Below are 15,649 nucleotides of genomic sequence, written 5' to 3'. Positions count from 1 at the left end.
ATGCAGGTGACAGAGGTGTAGAGGAAGCCTCAGGAGTGGCAGGGATGGCAGGAGCAGGTGGATGAGAACTAGGTGAGCTGTGGGTGACAGGGAAGGAGAGGTTCCATCATCAGCACCGGGATTATGGTGCTGCTGTCCCTTAGACAAGGTCACAGGAGGTGGGACATGCTGGTAGGCCACATGGAGAGTCAGGGAGGCCTGTCAAGTTTCTGGTATCTCCAGTCCCTGGAAATTTAGTTGCAGATACAGAGCCCACATTCAGCAGTAAGATCCCCGCTTTGAAGACAGATCTGAGGGTGATCATGAGGACAGGGGATGAGAAGGCTGTGACCAAATGTGTGAGCATGCAGGAGTTCAGAGCAAGGTCAGGGCACAGGCAGGGGAAGGAAGAGCTTCAAGGAGACAGGAAGGGTCCCTGTGTGCTGAACCTGATGCAGAGGGAAGGGGGAACTGTGGAGGGGACTTGTCACATGCCAGACACTCCAGAGAGTGAAGATGCAAGGTCATGCATTGTGGACCAGCATGCAAGCCCATGCTGAGCACTTTGCTCTGAAATGCTAAGCCCTGTAGTTTTGTTAGAAAACTACAGTTGGAAAATCAGATACAAGGTGTGCAGAAATATGCAGTGAAAGTTTGTGATCAATGATGGCTCATTCTTTAAAGTCAAATTGTCACGAATCTTTACAAATTCGATTCTTTCCACAATTACTTAAGAATTTGAAATACATATGAACATATTGACATCTTGACTGTTGTTAATTTGGGCAGGTCTCTCAGAATAATAATCCTTCAACAAAATAAATAATAAATAATAATGAGTCCTTGTTAAATTCTCAGATAGGCTATAGTTCTGTAAACTCTGTTTCCCATGCCACGCTGGGCTGGTAAGCAACTAGTGCGATGCTGGTCACAGCACAGTGATCCTCCAGCTGGCTCCCGACTCTAGGCAGCCCACCCCACCCCTGAACTTCTATGAAAGTTCCTGTTTCACACAGCGGTCTCTCACACAAGCTCTGCTCCTGCCTCCCTCCTAACCTGTGGCTCAGATCATGTCCCCATGTCTAATGATGTCCCAAAGGCGTCCACAGGCTCTATGCCCATCAGGGCTCCACGGGAAGGCTGACACCTCCCTCTGCTGGTGCCTCATGGGGACCTCCTTGCAGGGCCTTGTGGCTGACATATGTGTGCTGAAGTCACCTTCCCTGAAGCCCCCGTCTTCTCCCTGTTAGTTCCTTGGTGCTGTGTAAGTTTATTGACGCCTCACTCTACCCCAGGCAGAGAGACCTAAGAATCACTGAGGTTGAATTTTCCAACAAGCTCATGAACTGTGATGTCCAAGTCAAAATTAATTTGAATTGTAGAATTAAGACATACATTTTTTCTTACATGTTTACCTCTGTGAACTGTGAATTTGTTAAAATGCCTGCCTCTCTACACCACAACTGCCTCTTTCTCTCCTGTCTCCCGTTCTCTCTCTCTTTTGTCCTCACCCTTTTACATGAACACAAATACATACTCTTTTCTCCAAGATCATTTTAAAATCTTCCCAGCATATAGCATACTTCAGTGTATGCTTGACCTTTTTCAAAGGTAACCTATTTAACCAGCTAGCTTAAAACAAAAGCAAGCAATTGTTTGCCAGTACTGTATACATGATTTTTCAGTCAATGCATAATCAGAAAATGCTCATTGGAGATGTTTCAGATACACTTTTATAGTAAATTCAGGCTAAAACATGTCTGCATATGTATTTTTTTTTTAAAACACAAATAGCCTCCATCTCTAAGACTTTCATAGAGAAAAATGTAAAGTATTTTATCCAAGGTCTTTTGCAATTAATTGCTTGATAGGAAGAATTGAAGTCAAATATTCTTGACTACTTCTGGGTTTAGAATAACTTCTTAAACTCGTTTTCTGTGTTTGCTAAATAAGATTCATGATGTTTTGAAACTCAGGATCATGGAAGGTGTTATTCAGTCAGGGCCTTCAGGATGATTCCAGGTACTTGAGTGGATCTCTGAGGGGCTTCCAGAAGGCTGGATTTCACGCCTGGGATTTGCAGGGTGTCAGCAAGGGGTTGGGGGTGCAGCCCAGGGTACCTGGGAGAGCAATGTTTGTTTCAACTGTGTGTCCCCCCTACACACAGGTGCTAGCCATGCTGTCCCTGCCACCCTCCCACTGGCATGCTGAGAAGACCCTGCTCCGTGCCCCTCATAGCTGGGAAGGCTGCATAGTTCGGGGGTCGCTCACCCTCCAGCAGTGTTAGCAGTCAAGCAGATAAATGCGTGCACAGAAACACCCAGGGAGCAGAAAACTTGGAACGGGGAGGGCTTAGATCAGGCCAGAAATGGATATTCAGAAGCACAGGAAAGAAGGTTGAGAGGAGTTGAGCCCAAGAAAATCATCCCAAAGAACAGGCACTAGAAGGAAAGGAGGAACTAATGTAGACAGAGGAGGGAGGGAGATGGAGGAGGGTGTACTTCTCTGGGCAGGAAGGAGGAGGGGGCATCATTGTCATCCTGGATGTTTGAAGCTGCCCATCACATTGTGTTTTCCTTGCCCTGCTGGGCACCAAAGTCAGCACCTCTGACACCAAGAATCCAAGATCATTCCTTGAGGGTCTCTCTCCCTTGATGTTCTCCATGGAATGGCACAAAGCGTGCTACTTTGAGCTCTCCGTCCCTAGACTTGGAACTGGAAGGGTCCAACTGGATATGATTAGTCCTCGTCTCTTGCTACATGAGAGCCTCATTTTAAAAGATACTGCTGCCTGGGCCCCACATCCAGTGCAGCTGACCTAACTGGTCTGCAGTGGGGCCCAGGTGTACTGTTTTGAAGGATGCTTAGATGGCTTTCCTGGCTGGAGATCCATGGCTGCGTACACAGCACACTCCGTTTAACCAGGGATTGGTTTGTGAGACCCGCTGACCTTGTTTCCTTCTCATCCTGTGGCCTTCACAGATTACGGAACCATTAAGAAAGTGCGGGCGCCCCTGAATCAGACCGCAAGCAGCTGTTTGCTGGAAGAGATTGAGCTCTTCCCTGAGAGGCGGAGGGAGCCCATCAGGAGCCTGCAGATCCTGCACAGCCAGAGCGTCCTGTTCGTGGGCCTGCGGGAGCACGTGGTCAAGATCCCCCTGAAGAGGTGCCAGTTCTACCGCACACGCAGGTAGGGCATCTCCGGGGCCGGGATGCACTAGTGTGTGTGAAGGGCCCACCCAGAGAGAACTGGGGAGACTTCAGATGCCCTGAAGTTGAATGGCCTGAGCCGCCCTTCATGCCTCTCAGAGTCCTGTGCGCTAGGATGCAGAACTTTCATGAAAATAGATTAACCGTGATGAGAATAACCCACCAGTTCTCCTCAGAGGAGAAGCCACGATATAATACCTGTAAGCGGTTGTCAAGGTTAAAATAAATCATTCAGTGCCTTAGAACACTCAGTGATAATACTGATATTTGGTGACTGTATTAATCTGTTAATCTGGCACAAGCATATATATGTATGTGTATGTGTGTGTATGTATATGTATGTGTATATTTGTGTGTGTGTGTGTGTATGTGTGTGTGTGTGTGTGTGTATATATATATATATATATATATAGAGAGAGAGAGAGAGAGAGAGAGAGAGAGATGAAGTCTCACTCTGTCGCCCAGGCTGGAGTACAGTGGTGAGATCTCAGCTCATTGCAACCTCTGGCTGCAAGTGATTCTCATGCCTCAGCCTCCCGAGTAGCTGAGAATACAGATGTGTGCCATTGTGCCTGACTAATTTTAGTAGTTTTAGTAGAGACAGGGTTTCACCATGTTGGCCAGGCTGGTCTTGAACTCCTGACTTCAAGTGATCTGCCTATCTCGGCCTCCCGAAGTCCTGGGATTACAGGCTTGAGCCACCACACCTGGCCTCAAGCTTGTATTTTATTTGAATATAGAAATAACAAAAAATATTCTAAGGTATATGTCCTTCTCGACCACAGCTCTTATGCTGATAACCCCTTGAGAAGGAGTGGTTGATGTTGCTGCGGTGGCCCCCACTTTCTGGGACACCCCCCACCTCCACTGTCTTTGGCATCAGCTCCCCTGGAGTGCTGCTTGTCTCCTGAGCCTGCAGAGAGGGGAGGGAGGGAGGTCTCCCAGCCACAGGGAAACCCAAGTGTCATTGCGTCTTCCTTCACCCTCAGGCCAGTCTTATCTTCCATGGGCCATCCACGATCGACCACGGTTGTGTTTAAAGTTTAATTTGGAAACATGTTGGCCCAGGTGCTTAGGAAATGAAAAAGTACTGTATACATCACACATTTGACCAGCACTTTACTCCGGGAAATTGTATATACACCCTGACCCCTGACAAAAGATCACCCTTGGGGAAATCAGAATCTTAAATGTTCTTAGGCATCTTGTTTAATTCCACCCCCTAAAGTGGGGTGAAATTGCAGATTTGGAGTAGAAATAGTCCTTTTTGATATATCACTCACAAACATCTATCCTACATGGGCCACTCTCTCTCAAAACAGGGTGCCTAATGACACTGGCTTTGGCACTTAGAAGCTAGGATTCATGGTATGGACCTGTTGTTGCTTTTTTTTTTTTGAAATGGAGTCTTGCTCTGTTACCCAGGCTGGAGTGCAGTAGTGTGATCTCAGCTTAGTGCAACCTGCACCTCCTGGGTTCAAGTCATTCTCTTGAGTCAGTCTCCTGAGTAGCTGGAATTACATGTGCCACCATGCCTGGCTAATTTTTGTAGTTTTAGTAGAGACAGAGTTTTGCCATGTTGGCCAGGCTGGTCTCGAATTCCTGACCTCGAGTGATCTGCCCGCCTCTGCCTCCCAAAGTGCTGAGATCACAGGCGTGCGCCACTGAGCCCAGCCCTGTTGTTGCTATTTCTTGACCCAGGTCACAAAAGTATTTGAGAATTCACTTTCTCATCCAACATGTGTGAATTGCTATAGAATCAAATAGGATAATATAGAGAGTATAAAATTTAAAGTACTCTGCAAAGTAAGTATTCTTAGGTGGAAGGAAGTTTTTTATGTGTAATCCCAACAATATGCCTTTCAAGATGATTCTAGAAAATGAAGTCTATAATATAATGTCTCCTTTGAAATGAGACAGAGAGTTGAGGAATAATGTGAGGAACCTCCCAGTTAATCATAATGATATTGTGAGCCTTAGTAACAGCTAGTGATATTTATTAACTGCCATTGTTATATATGCCTACTTCGTAAATTTAACCAGTGGCTGCTTGAAATGTATTCTGGTATGTGTTCCCTGCAGAACTAGCCTAGGGAAGAAATTATTCTTCCCTGGTTGCTGTTGGTTCAGTGGGTAATAGGGTTGGGGTCTGGCCAACAGGATGTCATAGCTGGAATGTATCTGGAAGGACACCCGTCTTTCAACTCCAGCCCAGTGAAGGATGACCTTTATGGAGGGTGACACAGGATAACCCGCAGGAAGCCGCAGGCCTGTGCTGTCTGCAGGGTGATTCTGGCGCCAGAATGGGGGTGCATGGCTTACAGAGCATGAGGCAATTCATCTTTTATAGGTTGTTCTGCTTCCTTGAGTCTGGGTCACAATCGCTCAGCCTCTTGTACATGCAGCTTAGGAACTAAGTTCTGCATCAGATGAGTGATGAGAGGCACGGTGTCCCTGGCATCTCTCATGCACCTGAACTGCCAGCCCACTTGTGGATCCACAGGAGCTGGTGCTCCAGGCGCAGAGGCCTGGGGAGGAGTTCACTGTTCCCTCTGTTCTTTCAAGGAGAATGATGCCACTGGTGTGTCTTCATTGGGCTCCTGAGGGAAACAGCTTGACATTTATAGCTGGAGCTTAATCACCCTGCTGTTTACTGTGAGAAAAGCAACAAGAAATCGTAACTTCATTTTCAACTGAGGGACTGTGGTCTTCTGTGTGCCCGTCCTCAGAGGGGGTTAGTTTGTGCCTGGCCCTTTAGTATTTCATTCGAGAAAAGAAAACTAAAGATTTCAACCCAAGCATTTCTCTGAATATTTCCAATGTGTTTCTCTACTATCCTACTCCTGTAGAAAGATAGGAAACCCTCCCTAGTTAACATTCCATGGAGAAAAGAATCTTTTTTAAAAAAAATAAAACTGCATAAACTTTTTTTGTAAATTATAAGGAACAATTATGGGGTTTTTTTGACAAAAGCAATTTTAATCTTTCAGAAAGATGCTTAAAGAAGTACACTAAATAGGAATAGGAAAACAATTGGGTAACAGTTGGATACTAATTTCTTTTCCAATATACTTTCCATCATAGAATCTCAGTGATGCCATTTATTATTGGAAAACCAGTCCTATAAATGAATCTAGAAGTATTTAAAAAGGGAAACTGCTTATCTAAATTACCTGTCTCCTTCAAAATCATATTTACATGTTTAATTTTCTTGAGTCTTTTTTCCAAAGACAATGCACAATAACATTTATTAAAATGTGTATAAATGATAACTGATACAATTTTACAAATTTCTTTTACATGTCTGAAAATATGCTAGATTTTATGAGAATTTTGCAGAATGATTATTTCAATCCTGGACGTAAAGTAGCATACCATATCCATTGTTCAGATGAGGAAATGGTAGCTCAGATTTTTGGTGTCCTGCTCAAAGTCTCATAGCTACTGCAACATGAGACCTGGGTCAGAGCCGAGACTGTCCCAGGCCTATGCTGTATTACTGGTTCTTTCTGCTGCCCCTAGTACAATGAGGACCACCCATTCAGTGGTCAGATTTCGGCTGAAGGAGCTGCTGGATTGCATTCTTCATGTGTGCAACTGAGAGGTAGAGCTGGTCAGTACCCGGACAGGCAGAAGCCAGGTCTCCTGAGAGATGCTTACCCCTTCTTCCCATTAGCCTCTTCCTCATTCGGCTTGCTGTCAGACTGGATCAAGCAAACACGAAGGAGGTTTTGTACTCTGTTTTTCCAAAACTTTCTAAGCTGAGTCTCCATTCTCCAGTTGTTCTTAAGGAGATCATGCGACCTCAGACGTGGGGGATTGGGAGTGGTGACAAGCACCTCCCTGTACTGACTACACACATGTGTTGTGACTGATTGGAACACAGCATCGTTCCCTTGGAAAGTTATTTTAAAAGGTGAATATTTCAAAATTATATTTCAGTCAAGTTTGACCTCAAAGATGAGCCAAAAATTGTGTTTTGATGTTAGCATTGTTTAGCACAGCCATTTAATAGATAGAGTGAGAAAATCATGCAAAAGATAAAGCTAACTCATTGGAATTGGTGGTGATCTCTGGGGATGTAGAGTGCAAGAGAAACTGCACTATTCATGCGTATCCTTTTTCGTTTTAGGCCTTATGGACCACATCTGTGTATAAGTTGCATAAAGTGAGTTCACATTCACTAATTTCTGAGGAATTCAGGAATCTGGGTAAGCCCAGATATGAGTACAATGTGTAGCAGAGGAAAACAGGAAAGCTGACCTCATCCTGTGGGCCAGGCCATGCACCTGGCTCATGGTCCAATAGCATCATGTGGTCATTTTTTTTGACATATCTTTTATTATTATTATTATTTATTGTACTTTAAGTTCTAGGGTACATGTGCACAACATGCAGTTTTGTTACATATGTATACCTGTGCCATGTTGGTGTGCTGCACCCATTAACTCATCATTTACATTAGGTATATCTCCTAATGCTATCCCTCCCCCCTCCCAGCACCCCACGACAGGCCCTGGTGTGTGATGTTCCCCTTCCTGTGTCCAAGTGTTCTCATTGTTCAATTCCCACGTATGAGTGAGAACATGTGGTGTTTGGTTTTCTGTTCTTGCGATAGTTTGCTGAGAATGATGGTTTCCAGCTTCATCCTTGTCCCTACAAAGGACACGAACTCATCCTTTTTTATGGCTGCATAGTATTCCATGGTGTATATGTGTCACATTTTCTTAATCCAGTCTGTCACTGATGGACATTTGGGTTGGTTCCAAGTCTTTGCTATTGTGAATAGTGCCGCAGTAAACATATGTGTGCATGCGTCTTTATAGCAGCATGATTTATAATCTTTTGGGTATATATCCAGTAATGGGATGGCTGGGTCAAATGGTATTTCTAGTTCTAGATCCTTGAGGAATCGCCACACCATCTTCCACAATGGTTGAACTAGTTTACAGTCCCACCAACACTGTAAAAGTGTTCCTATTTCTCCACATCCTCTCCAGCACTTGTTGTTTCCTGACTTTTTAATGATCACCATTCTAACTGGTGTCTTTAAAGTGGAAAAAGGCTGGAAGTGGTGACTCATACCTGTAATCCCAGCTCTTCTTGGGGCTGAGGCAGGAGGATTGCTTGAGTCCAGGAATTCAAGACTAGCTTGGGGAACATGGTGAGACTCCATCTCTACAATACATAAATTAATTAATTAAGTGGAAAAAGTCTCCATAAGGAGGCCCAGGATGGAGCAGCAAACTTTCTTTGCAAAGAGCCAGAGAGAAGCTGTTCTAGGCTGCACAGGTGTCCAGTCTCTGTTGAAACTCCTCAGCTCTTCCCTTGCAATGTGAAAGCAGCCACAGACCATATGAATGGGTAGATGTGTGGGTCAAGCAAGGCTGATGGGTTTGTCTGGTGAGAAAATTGTGATCCACTGTTAGATACAGACAGTTTATTACTTAGCCAAAAAAAAAAACAAAAAAAAACAAAAAAAAAAGAGTCTACTCGCCACCTCCCTTGTCCCACTGGATGACATCAAAACAAAAGGGGCAGCCAGGCATGGTGGCCCACACCTGTAATCCCAGCACTTTGGGAGACTGAGGAGGGCAGATCACTTGAAGTCAGGAGTTTGAGACCAGCTGGCCAACAAGGCTAAACCCCGTCTCTACTAAAAATACAAAAATTAGCTGGGCATGTAGCGCATGCCTGAAATCACAGCTACTTGGGAGGCTGAGGCAAGAGAATCACTTGAACCCAGGAGGCGGAGGTTGCAGTGAGCCGAGATCACGCCACTACACTCCAGCCTGGGTGACAGAATGAGACTCTGTCTCCAAAACAAAACAAGACGGCCAGGTGATGGTGCAGCAGGAGAACTAAGGCACCGCACTCCCAGGAGCCCATTTCATGCTGGCAGTTTGCGAGCCTAAAGCTGTATCCTAGTATGGGCGTATGAGGGGGCAGGAAGCCTTACAACTCATCAGAACCTGGAAAGCAATGAGAAACTCCTGACAGCCTTCCTGGGGCATAGGGATGCGGGAGGAATGGTTTTGCAGCAGTTCCTCATAATCCTCCCATGTTGCAGGACCAGGGAGGATCTTGGGGCCAATGCTTAGGTCACCTGTGAGTCAGCCTTGCCCTGTGGCCTCTGTGCACTCGTGAACAGTTACCAGCGAGGAACGTTCCCCAGTTGTGTGTTTCAGGAAAAGTTTAGGGGGCCGTACAAATTTGGCCACAGGCTGTGTGGTTTGCTGACCCCTAAGTGAGATTATCATCTGCCTTTTGAATAAATGAATATCCCTTAATAACACTAATTTATAAAATTAGATATTACATTTGTCAAATGAGCTATTACATTACATAGGTTAATCGGTACCCTAATATTTTCTGAACATCATGGACTTTTCTACCCTTTGGATACTTACTCATACAATCTTACCTTTTTATTTAACATTCATTGAAAGAGTGTGCAATTAATCTTTCATCATAGAACAGAAAGTAGACTGTGAATTCCTGCATGCCAGCACAGGCTTCATTCAAGATGTGGGAACACGAGCTCCCAAAGGCTGGGCTTCCTCTGTGCTTCTGGGTTCAATGAAGGCCCCAGCCTGGTATCCAGTTCAAAAAAGGGTCAGTAAATATAGTATTTGTTAAACTAACAAATGGACCCTCTGCCTCTCCCTTATCTGCTAATTTACTTCATACCTTGAAAACAAGCAAAATTCTTGTGACAAAACAAAATTCCTTTACAGAAAAATGTGGCAATATCACACAGCAAAAGCATTGAAAGCCTTTGGGCCTTAGGTGGGGTGGTGTTTTTTTTTTTTTTTTTTTTTTTTTTGGTTTGTTTTATTTTTGCTTAATGAACTAATTGGGGAAAAGGAGAGAAAATCTGGGAACTGGAAGAATTATAACCTACATATAAAAGAGTCACACCTTTTAAATTGTGCCTTATAAAACTCGAGGGAAAGATGGAGCATTAAGAAAAAGACCTTGGGCAGGACGTGGTGGCTCACTCCTATAATCCCAGCACTTTGGGAGGCCGACCCAGGTGGATCAAGAGGTCAGGAGTTCGAGACTAGCCTGGTCAACATGGTGAAACCCTGTCTGTACTAAAAATACAAACATTAGCTGGATGTGGTGGCGCGCGCCTGTAATCGCAGCTACTCCGAGGCTGAGGCAGAAGAATCACTTAAACCCAGGAGGCAGAGGTTGCAGTGCATTCCACCCTAGGTGACAGAGCAAGACTCCGTCTAGGAAAAAAAAAAAGAAAAAGACATTGGCTCCATTGAGTTAACTGGTATTTGGGCGTTCTTAATGCAGTTAGCCTTTAATAGTATCATTTGGTTAAAGAAATTAATACCTCATCAAAAAATTAGTATGGAAATTAGATTACTACAGGACGTTTATTGCTAAGGTCAAAGTTTTAAAAGCCAGAGTTAATAGGTTGACACCTTTCATAATTAAATATTCCCTAAAGACAGCATCTGCCAATGGGAAAAGCATACAATGTGTACAGAGAAATTGCAGGGTTCCCACGTGGTCTCCCAGCCAGACAGCCGTACTCATTTGGTCATTAATCAAATAAACATTCAGGAGGACATTTTGGCATGTACCCATTTGACAAAGTAAATATTATCCCCTCAGAATGAATGTAGTATTTGCCAAATCTCAAAGTCTTGAGTTTTTGTTTGTGCTGGCTTTGGTTTAACCTCTAGAGAATGTGGATTTTTTGTAATTAATTCCTTCATATTATATTTATTGAACTCAATATGTGCCAAACACCAAGTGAGGCCCTGCATGGAGGATGATGAATGAGGCATCTCTGACCCTGCCTTCAGAGGACTCAGATTGTAATAAGAAATTCTGGTATAAGTAAAATCACCTGCTATCATGGAACTGAGCCAAAGGACCTTGGAGTTACCTTAGAATTTATCCCAAAATCGATTTATTGTTAAAGTCTGATGCTGGAATACACAAGGACCTAACATCCTCACCTAATGTTCCTCTCCGATTATTTTTTAAGCTGTATCTGTATCATAACCAGTGTTCTAATTTTCAACTTCCAGTAGTAAGGGAATTAGTCACCACTTATGATACACCCTTTCAATGATTGTTCTCTGATTGAGTAATTCTGAAGCCATTAAGCGACGCCTATGAAGACATCTGTGTGATACAACAAAAATGTAATAAAGCACAGCAACATTACATGGATGCCACCATTAAATCTGTTTTTAAAAAATAGAGAAATGGCAGAAAGTAAATGCACTGAGTTTTTGTTGGTGCTGGCACTAACAAAAGTGGTAAGTGCTAATTAGGACAGTGAGAAAGACATGATTAGAGGGGTTCCAAGTTAGGCTTGGGCTGAAGCACAGTGTATTCCGGTGTTGTCATAAGGTAACATCCCCAGACCCTGGGCAGGGTGGGTAAGAACTCATCAACACATGAAACTGCTTTACTAAGAGAATGTATCTTTGGTCTCTAAATGGCAATGTGTGTTTTCAACAGTCAGTTGGGTAAAGTTTGAAAATCTATTACCAACCTTTCGTACTTCAGTTGAGAAACACAACTAATGGAGATCAGAAAGAAAAAGTTTCCTTCTTGGCCAGGTGCAGTGGCTTACGCCTGTAATCCCAGCACTTGGGGAGGCCGAGGAGGGTGGATTGCTTGAGATCAAGAATTCAAGACTAGCCTGGTCAACATTGGTGAAACCTAACCTCTGCTAAAAATACACACACAAAAAACAAAAACAAATTAGCTGGGTGTGGTGGCAGGCACCTGTAATCCCAGCTACTCGGGAGGCTGAGGCAGGGAAATTGCTTGAAACAGGGAGGTGGAGGTTGCAGTGAGCCGAGATCGCACCACTACCCTCCAGCCTGGGCGACAGAGTGAGACTCCATCTTAAAAAAAAAAAAAAAAAAAAAAAAAAAAAAAACTTCTTTAATATCTACTCCACAGGCCTCCTGGTTTTGAGCTCTCAAATTTAAAGTTATGTAAGAATTCCATGGGAAAGCTTGAGCTGCTCCCATTTCTTGGCTGCAGACCCCTGCACCTGAGTTATCCTAAATAGGAGCATCTGGGCTCTCCTAAGATTTTTTATTTGCTGCATAGTCCAGTGAATTCTTAAGGAAATACCTGCTCTCATATGTTTGTAAAACAGCCTGCCTATGGAAAGAGCATGAGCTTTGCGTTCAGGTGGTTCTGGACGGGGCTTTTGTGTGGTGTGTGACCATAAGCCAGTTACGCAACTTCTTTGTATCTCATTTCTCAGCCCTGTTTCCATAGGAGTGTGTTATTGGAGATAAAGAGAGAGAGGCTATGTTAGGGGTCTGGTACATAATAAGAATTCAACACAAGATAGTTTGTTTCCTGTTTTAATATTATACTCAGTTCATGCAGGTCCTTCTGAGCCGGCATTGCCTGTGAGTGGTCTTTTACACTTTCTGCACACTATGATGAAGGCTGGGCTTCAAATCTCCCTTTGTCCTAGATGTAAGTCAAAATAAAAAGTGAATGAACAAACAAGACAGAAAAGGAAAGTAAACAGGACAGACTGCTCTTGTATGTGTGGTTTACCTTCTTTGCCCACATATACTTCACATGGTCTCCGGACTAAACTGAAGGCAAACTGACCAGCCAATCATTTGCTGCTCTGCCTTCAAATAACTTCACATTGTCTGAGAGGTGCTGGACCCATCAGGCCAGATTCTGCTCCTTGCATTCAATTGTTACTTGCCTCTGTCAGGGCAAATCAACAGTTCATGAGACTCTAGCATGACCACATTATGTGCTTGGGTGAGTAATGTCAGCATGGCCTCATCCAAGCAGTGGGAGCATCTGTCAGTAGATTTGCAATAATTCCCTGTCTCGAATGAACATATCTCTATCCACACAAGAGCAACTGGGATTCGGCACTGATGAAAGCTACACAGGGCCTAGTGTGAAGAGAGCCAGGTGCTTGCCTTCACCACTGTCACCAGCTGTCTAGCAGTCGTGAGGGCACCAGAGAATCCAAATTCAAGGCAGACCCACACTTGCTGTAACTACCTGCTGAGAGGGACAAATGTTCTTTCCGAGGGGCGGGCTGTACTACACAGAAGGGTTCCTTGGCATTGAACCTCATCCACTTAATTGAGGTCAAACTGTTAAGTTAGGTGAATTATAAGAAAACAGAATAATACATTTTTCCCCCTCTGGATGTACTCCCCTTTAAGGTTTTGAGTAAAAATTAAAATGTATTACTTGACACCTTCTGCATTCTTCAGGCATAATTGTTGACCCTTAAACACTATTTCACAGAAGTGTTTCTCTTGAAAAAGAAAAACATGTTATATAGCAAATAAGTAATTGTGTCTTCATTTTAAATCTGAATTAGCCAAGAGGAGAGGACACTGGGGGAGGGTGAACTTTGGGGGTACCTGTAATTATGCCTACTTATAGAATAGAGGATGTGGAATACCAATGGTGTGGGCTTCTCCCTGAATGAAGTGACCAGTAATTATTTTCTTTCCTTCTTGAGCACATAGACACAGCTTTTTCTTTTTTTCATTATACTTTAAGTTCTAGGGTACATGTGCACAATGTGCAGGTTTGTTACATATGTATACCTGTGCCACGTTGGCGTGCTGCACCCATCAACTCATCAGCACCCATCAACTCGTCATTTACATCAGGTATAACTCCCAGTGCAATCCTTCCCCCTTCCCCACTCCCCGTGATAGGCCCTGGTGTGTGATGTTCCCCTTCCCGAGTCCAAGTGATCTCATTGTTCAGTTCCCATCTGTGAGTGAGAACATGCGGTGCTTGGTTTTCTGTTCTTGCGATAGTTTGCTGAGAATGATGGTTTCCAGCTGCATCCATGTCCCTACAAAGGACACAAACTCATCCTTTTTTATGGCTGCATACTATTCCATGGTGTATATGTGCCACATTTGCTTAATCCAGTCTGTCACTGATGGACATTTGGGTTGATTCCAAGTCTTTGCTATTGTGAATTGTGCCGCAATAAACATACGTGTGCATGAGACACAGCTTTTTCTGTTTGCCATTCCTGGTGAGTTACTTCCACATCGTGGAACCATGGAAGGTTGACGCTGGGCCATTGTAACACCCTATGCCCCCTTTGTCCTGGTCTGGTGTCCTGGTACAATCCTAGCCATGGAAAAGGCTGCCTTTCTTAGTCTAGAAAGATTTTATATTTGTTCTCAAGAGAAGTTCACAGTGATTGAAGCCCACAAGGAGGTCAAGATAAACAGCTCATGATTCAGTGTTTAAAGATTGAGTGGAATGGGGTCTCTGCATCAGGTCAGAAACCAAAGCTGGCAACCCAAGTTAATCACAAGTCCTAGATCCAGAAAGAACTTTTGGCTTGCTTATTTCAAATATGCTCTATCTAATCCCATCACTGTGTTTCAAATTATCAATTTTTCTGAAATGCTTCACTGTAAAATGTGTATCAATCTTGTTCAATTTTAAAACAGATTTTTCAGGAAAATTGAAATGTTATATTTGCCTATTAAGGTTTTAACTAAAAGAACATTTGACAAGTGTGATTAGTATTAGTGCCAGTATAAGTCAATTATTTAAATTTAATATTAAGTGCAAAAGAAAATGTAAAAAATAGCCATTGTATTTGATCAATGTCATTTAATGTTAAGCCGAGTAGTTTTTAATACATTAAAAGTATTAAAAGTTAGTCACTAATTGAAATCTAGTACATTAGCTTCACCTACAAATCATACCATGTAGCATGAATTATTTTTGGACTTAGTATTCAATATAGAATGTTTTCAACTACCTCAGAAGTCCATAGTGTATAATAACTTGAAATTGTGCTTAGGGACTAATTATAGCAACTGGTATGCATCTCCATCTCAAAAAAACTTTTTAATATACTATCTAGCATGATATAACTCTCAAAACAGCCCTGTGAATAGGTATTTTTGTTTCAGTTTTGCAGAAGAGGAAAACAAAGAAAATGTACGTTCTAGTTGGATTTACCAATTGAAGGATCTGTGGATGTCTCAGGAAGGTTATTGTCTACTTGGAATTTTCTTCAGTCTTATTTTTAGTAAGATTGTTTCTTTGTTTGTTTATTTGTTTGAGATGGAGTCTCACTCTGTCACCCAGGCTGGAGTGCAGTGGCGCGATCTCGGCTCACTGCATCTGCCTCTCAGGTTCAAGTGATTCCTGCCTCAGCTTCCCAACACGGCATGTGCCACCATGCCCGGCTGATTTTTGTATTTTTAGTAGAAACAGGGTCTCACCATATTGACCAAGCTGATCTTGAATGCCTGACCTCAAATGATCTACCCACCTTTAGCTCCCAAAGTGTTGGGATTACAGGCATGAGCCACCGTGCCTGGCCAGATAATGTTTTTAATTGCAGCTCTTAAAGTAAAAGAATAGCTTATGAAGTATATGGTAACATGGTGCTTAGGAATGAGACAGATTTTCTTAGAAATTGGGGAAGGGA

General features: G+C 43.3%; 1 protein-coding gene across 5 annotated transcripts in view; it reads left to right on the top strand.

Moving 5' to 3' along the window:
* Nucleotides 1–15,649, top strand: part of SEMA5A (semaphorin 5A) — a 507,347-nt gene that overhangs the window by 381,913 nt on the left and 109,785 nt on the right. For all 5 annotated transcript variants that reach the window (XM_021939236.2, XM_021939237.2, XM_021939238.2 and 2 more), the window contains one exon: nucleotides 2,962–3,169. In XM_021939236.2, the coding sequence (XP_021794928.1) occupies nucleotides 2,962–3,169 (208 nt within the window). The remainder of the gene's footprint in view (nucleotides 1–2,961; nucleotides 3,170–15,649) is intronic.

The sequence above is a fragment of the Papio anubis genome, chromosome 5 (genome assembly GCF_008728515.1).
Source record: "Papio anubis isolate 15944 chromosome 5, Panubis1.0, whole genome shotgun sequence".
NCBI classification, from domain to species: Eukaryota; Metazoa; Chordata; class Mammalia; order Primates; family Cercopithecidae; genus Papio; species Papio anubis.
This window is presented reverse-complemented; position numbering and strand designations above follow the sequence as displayed.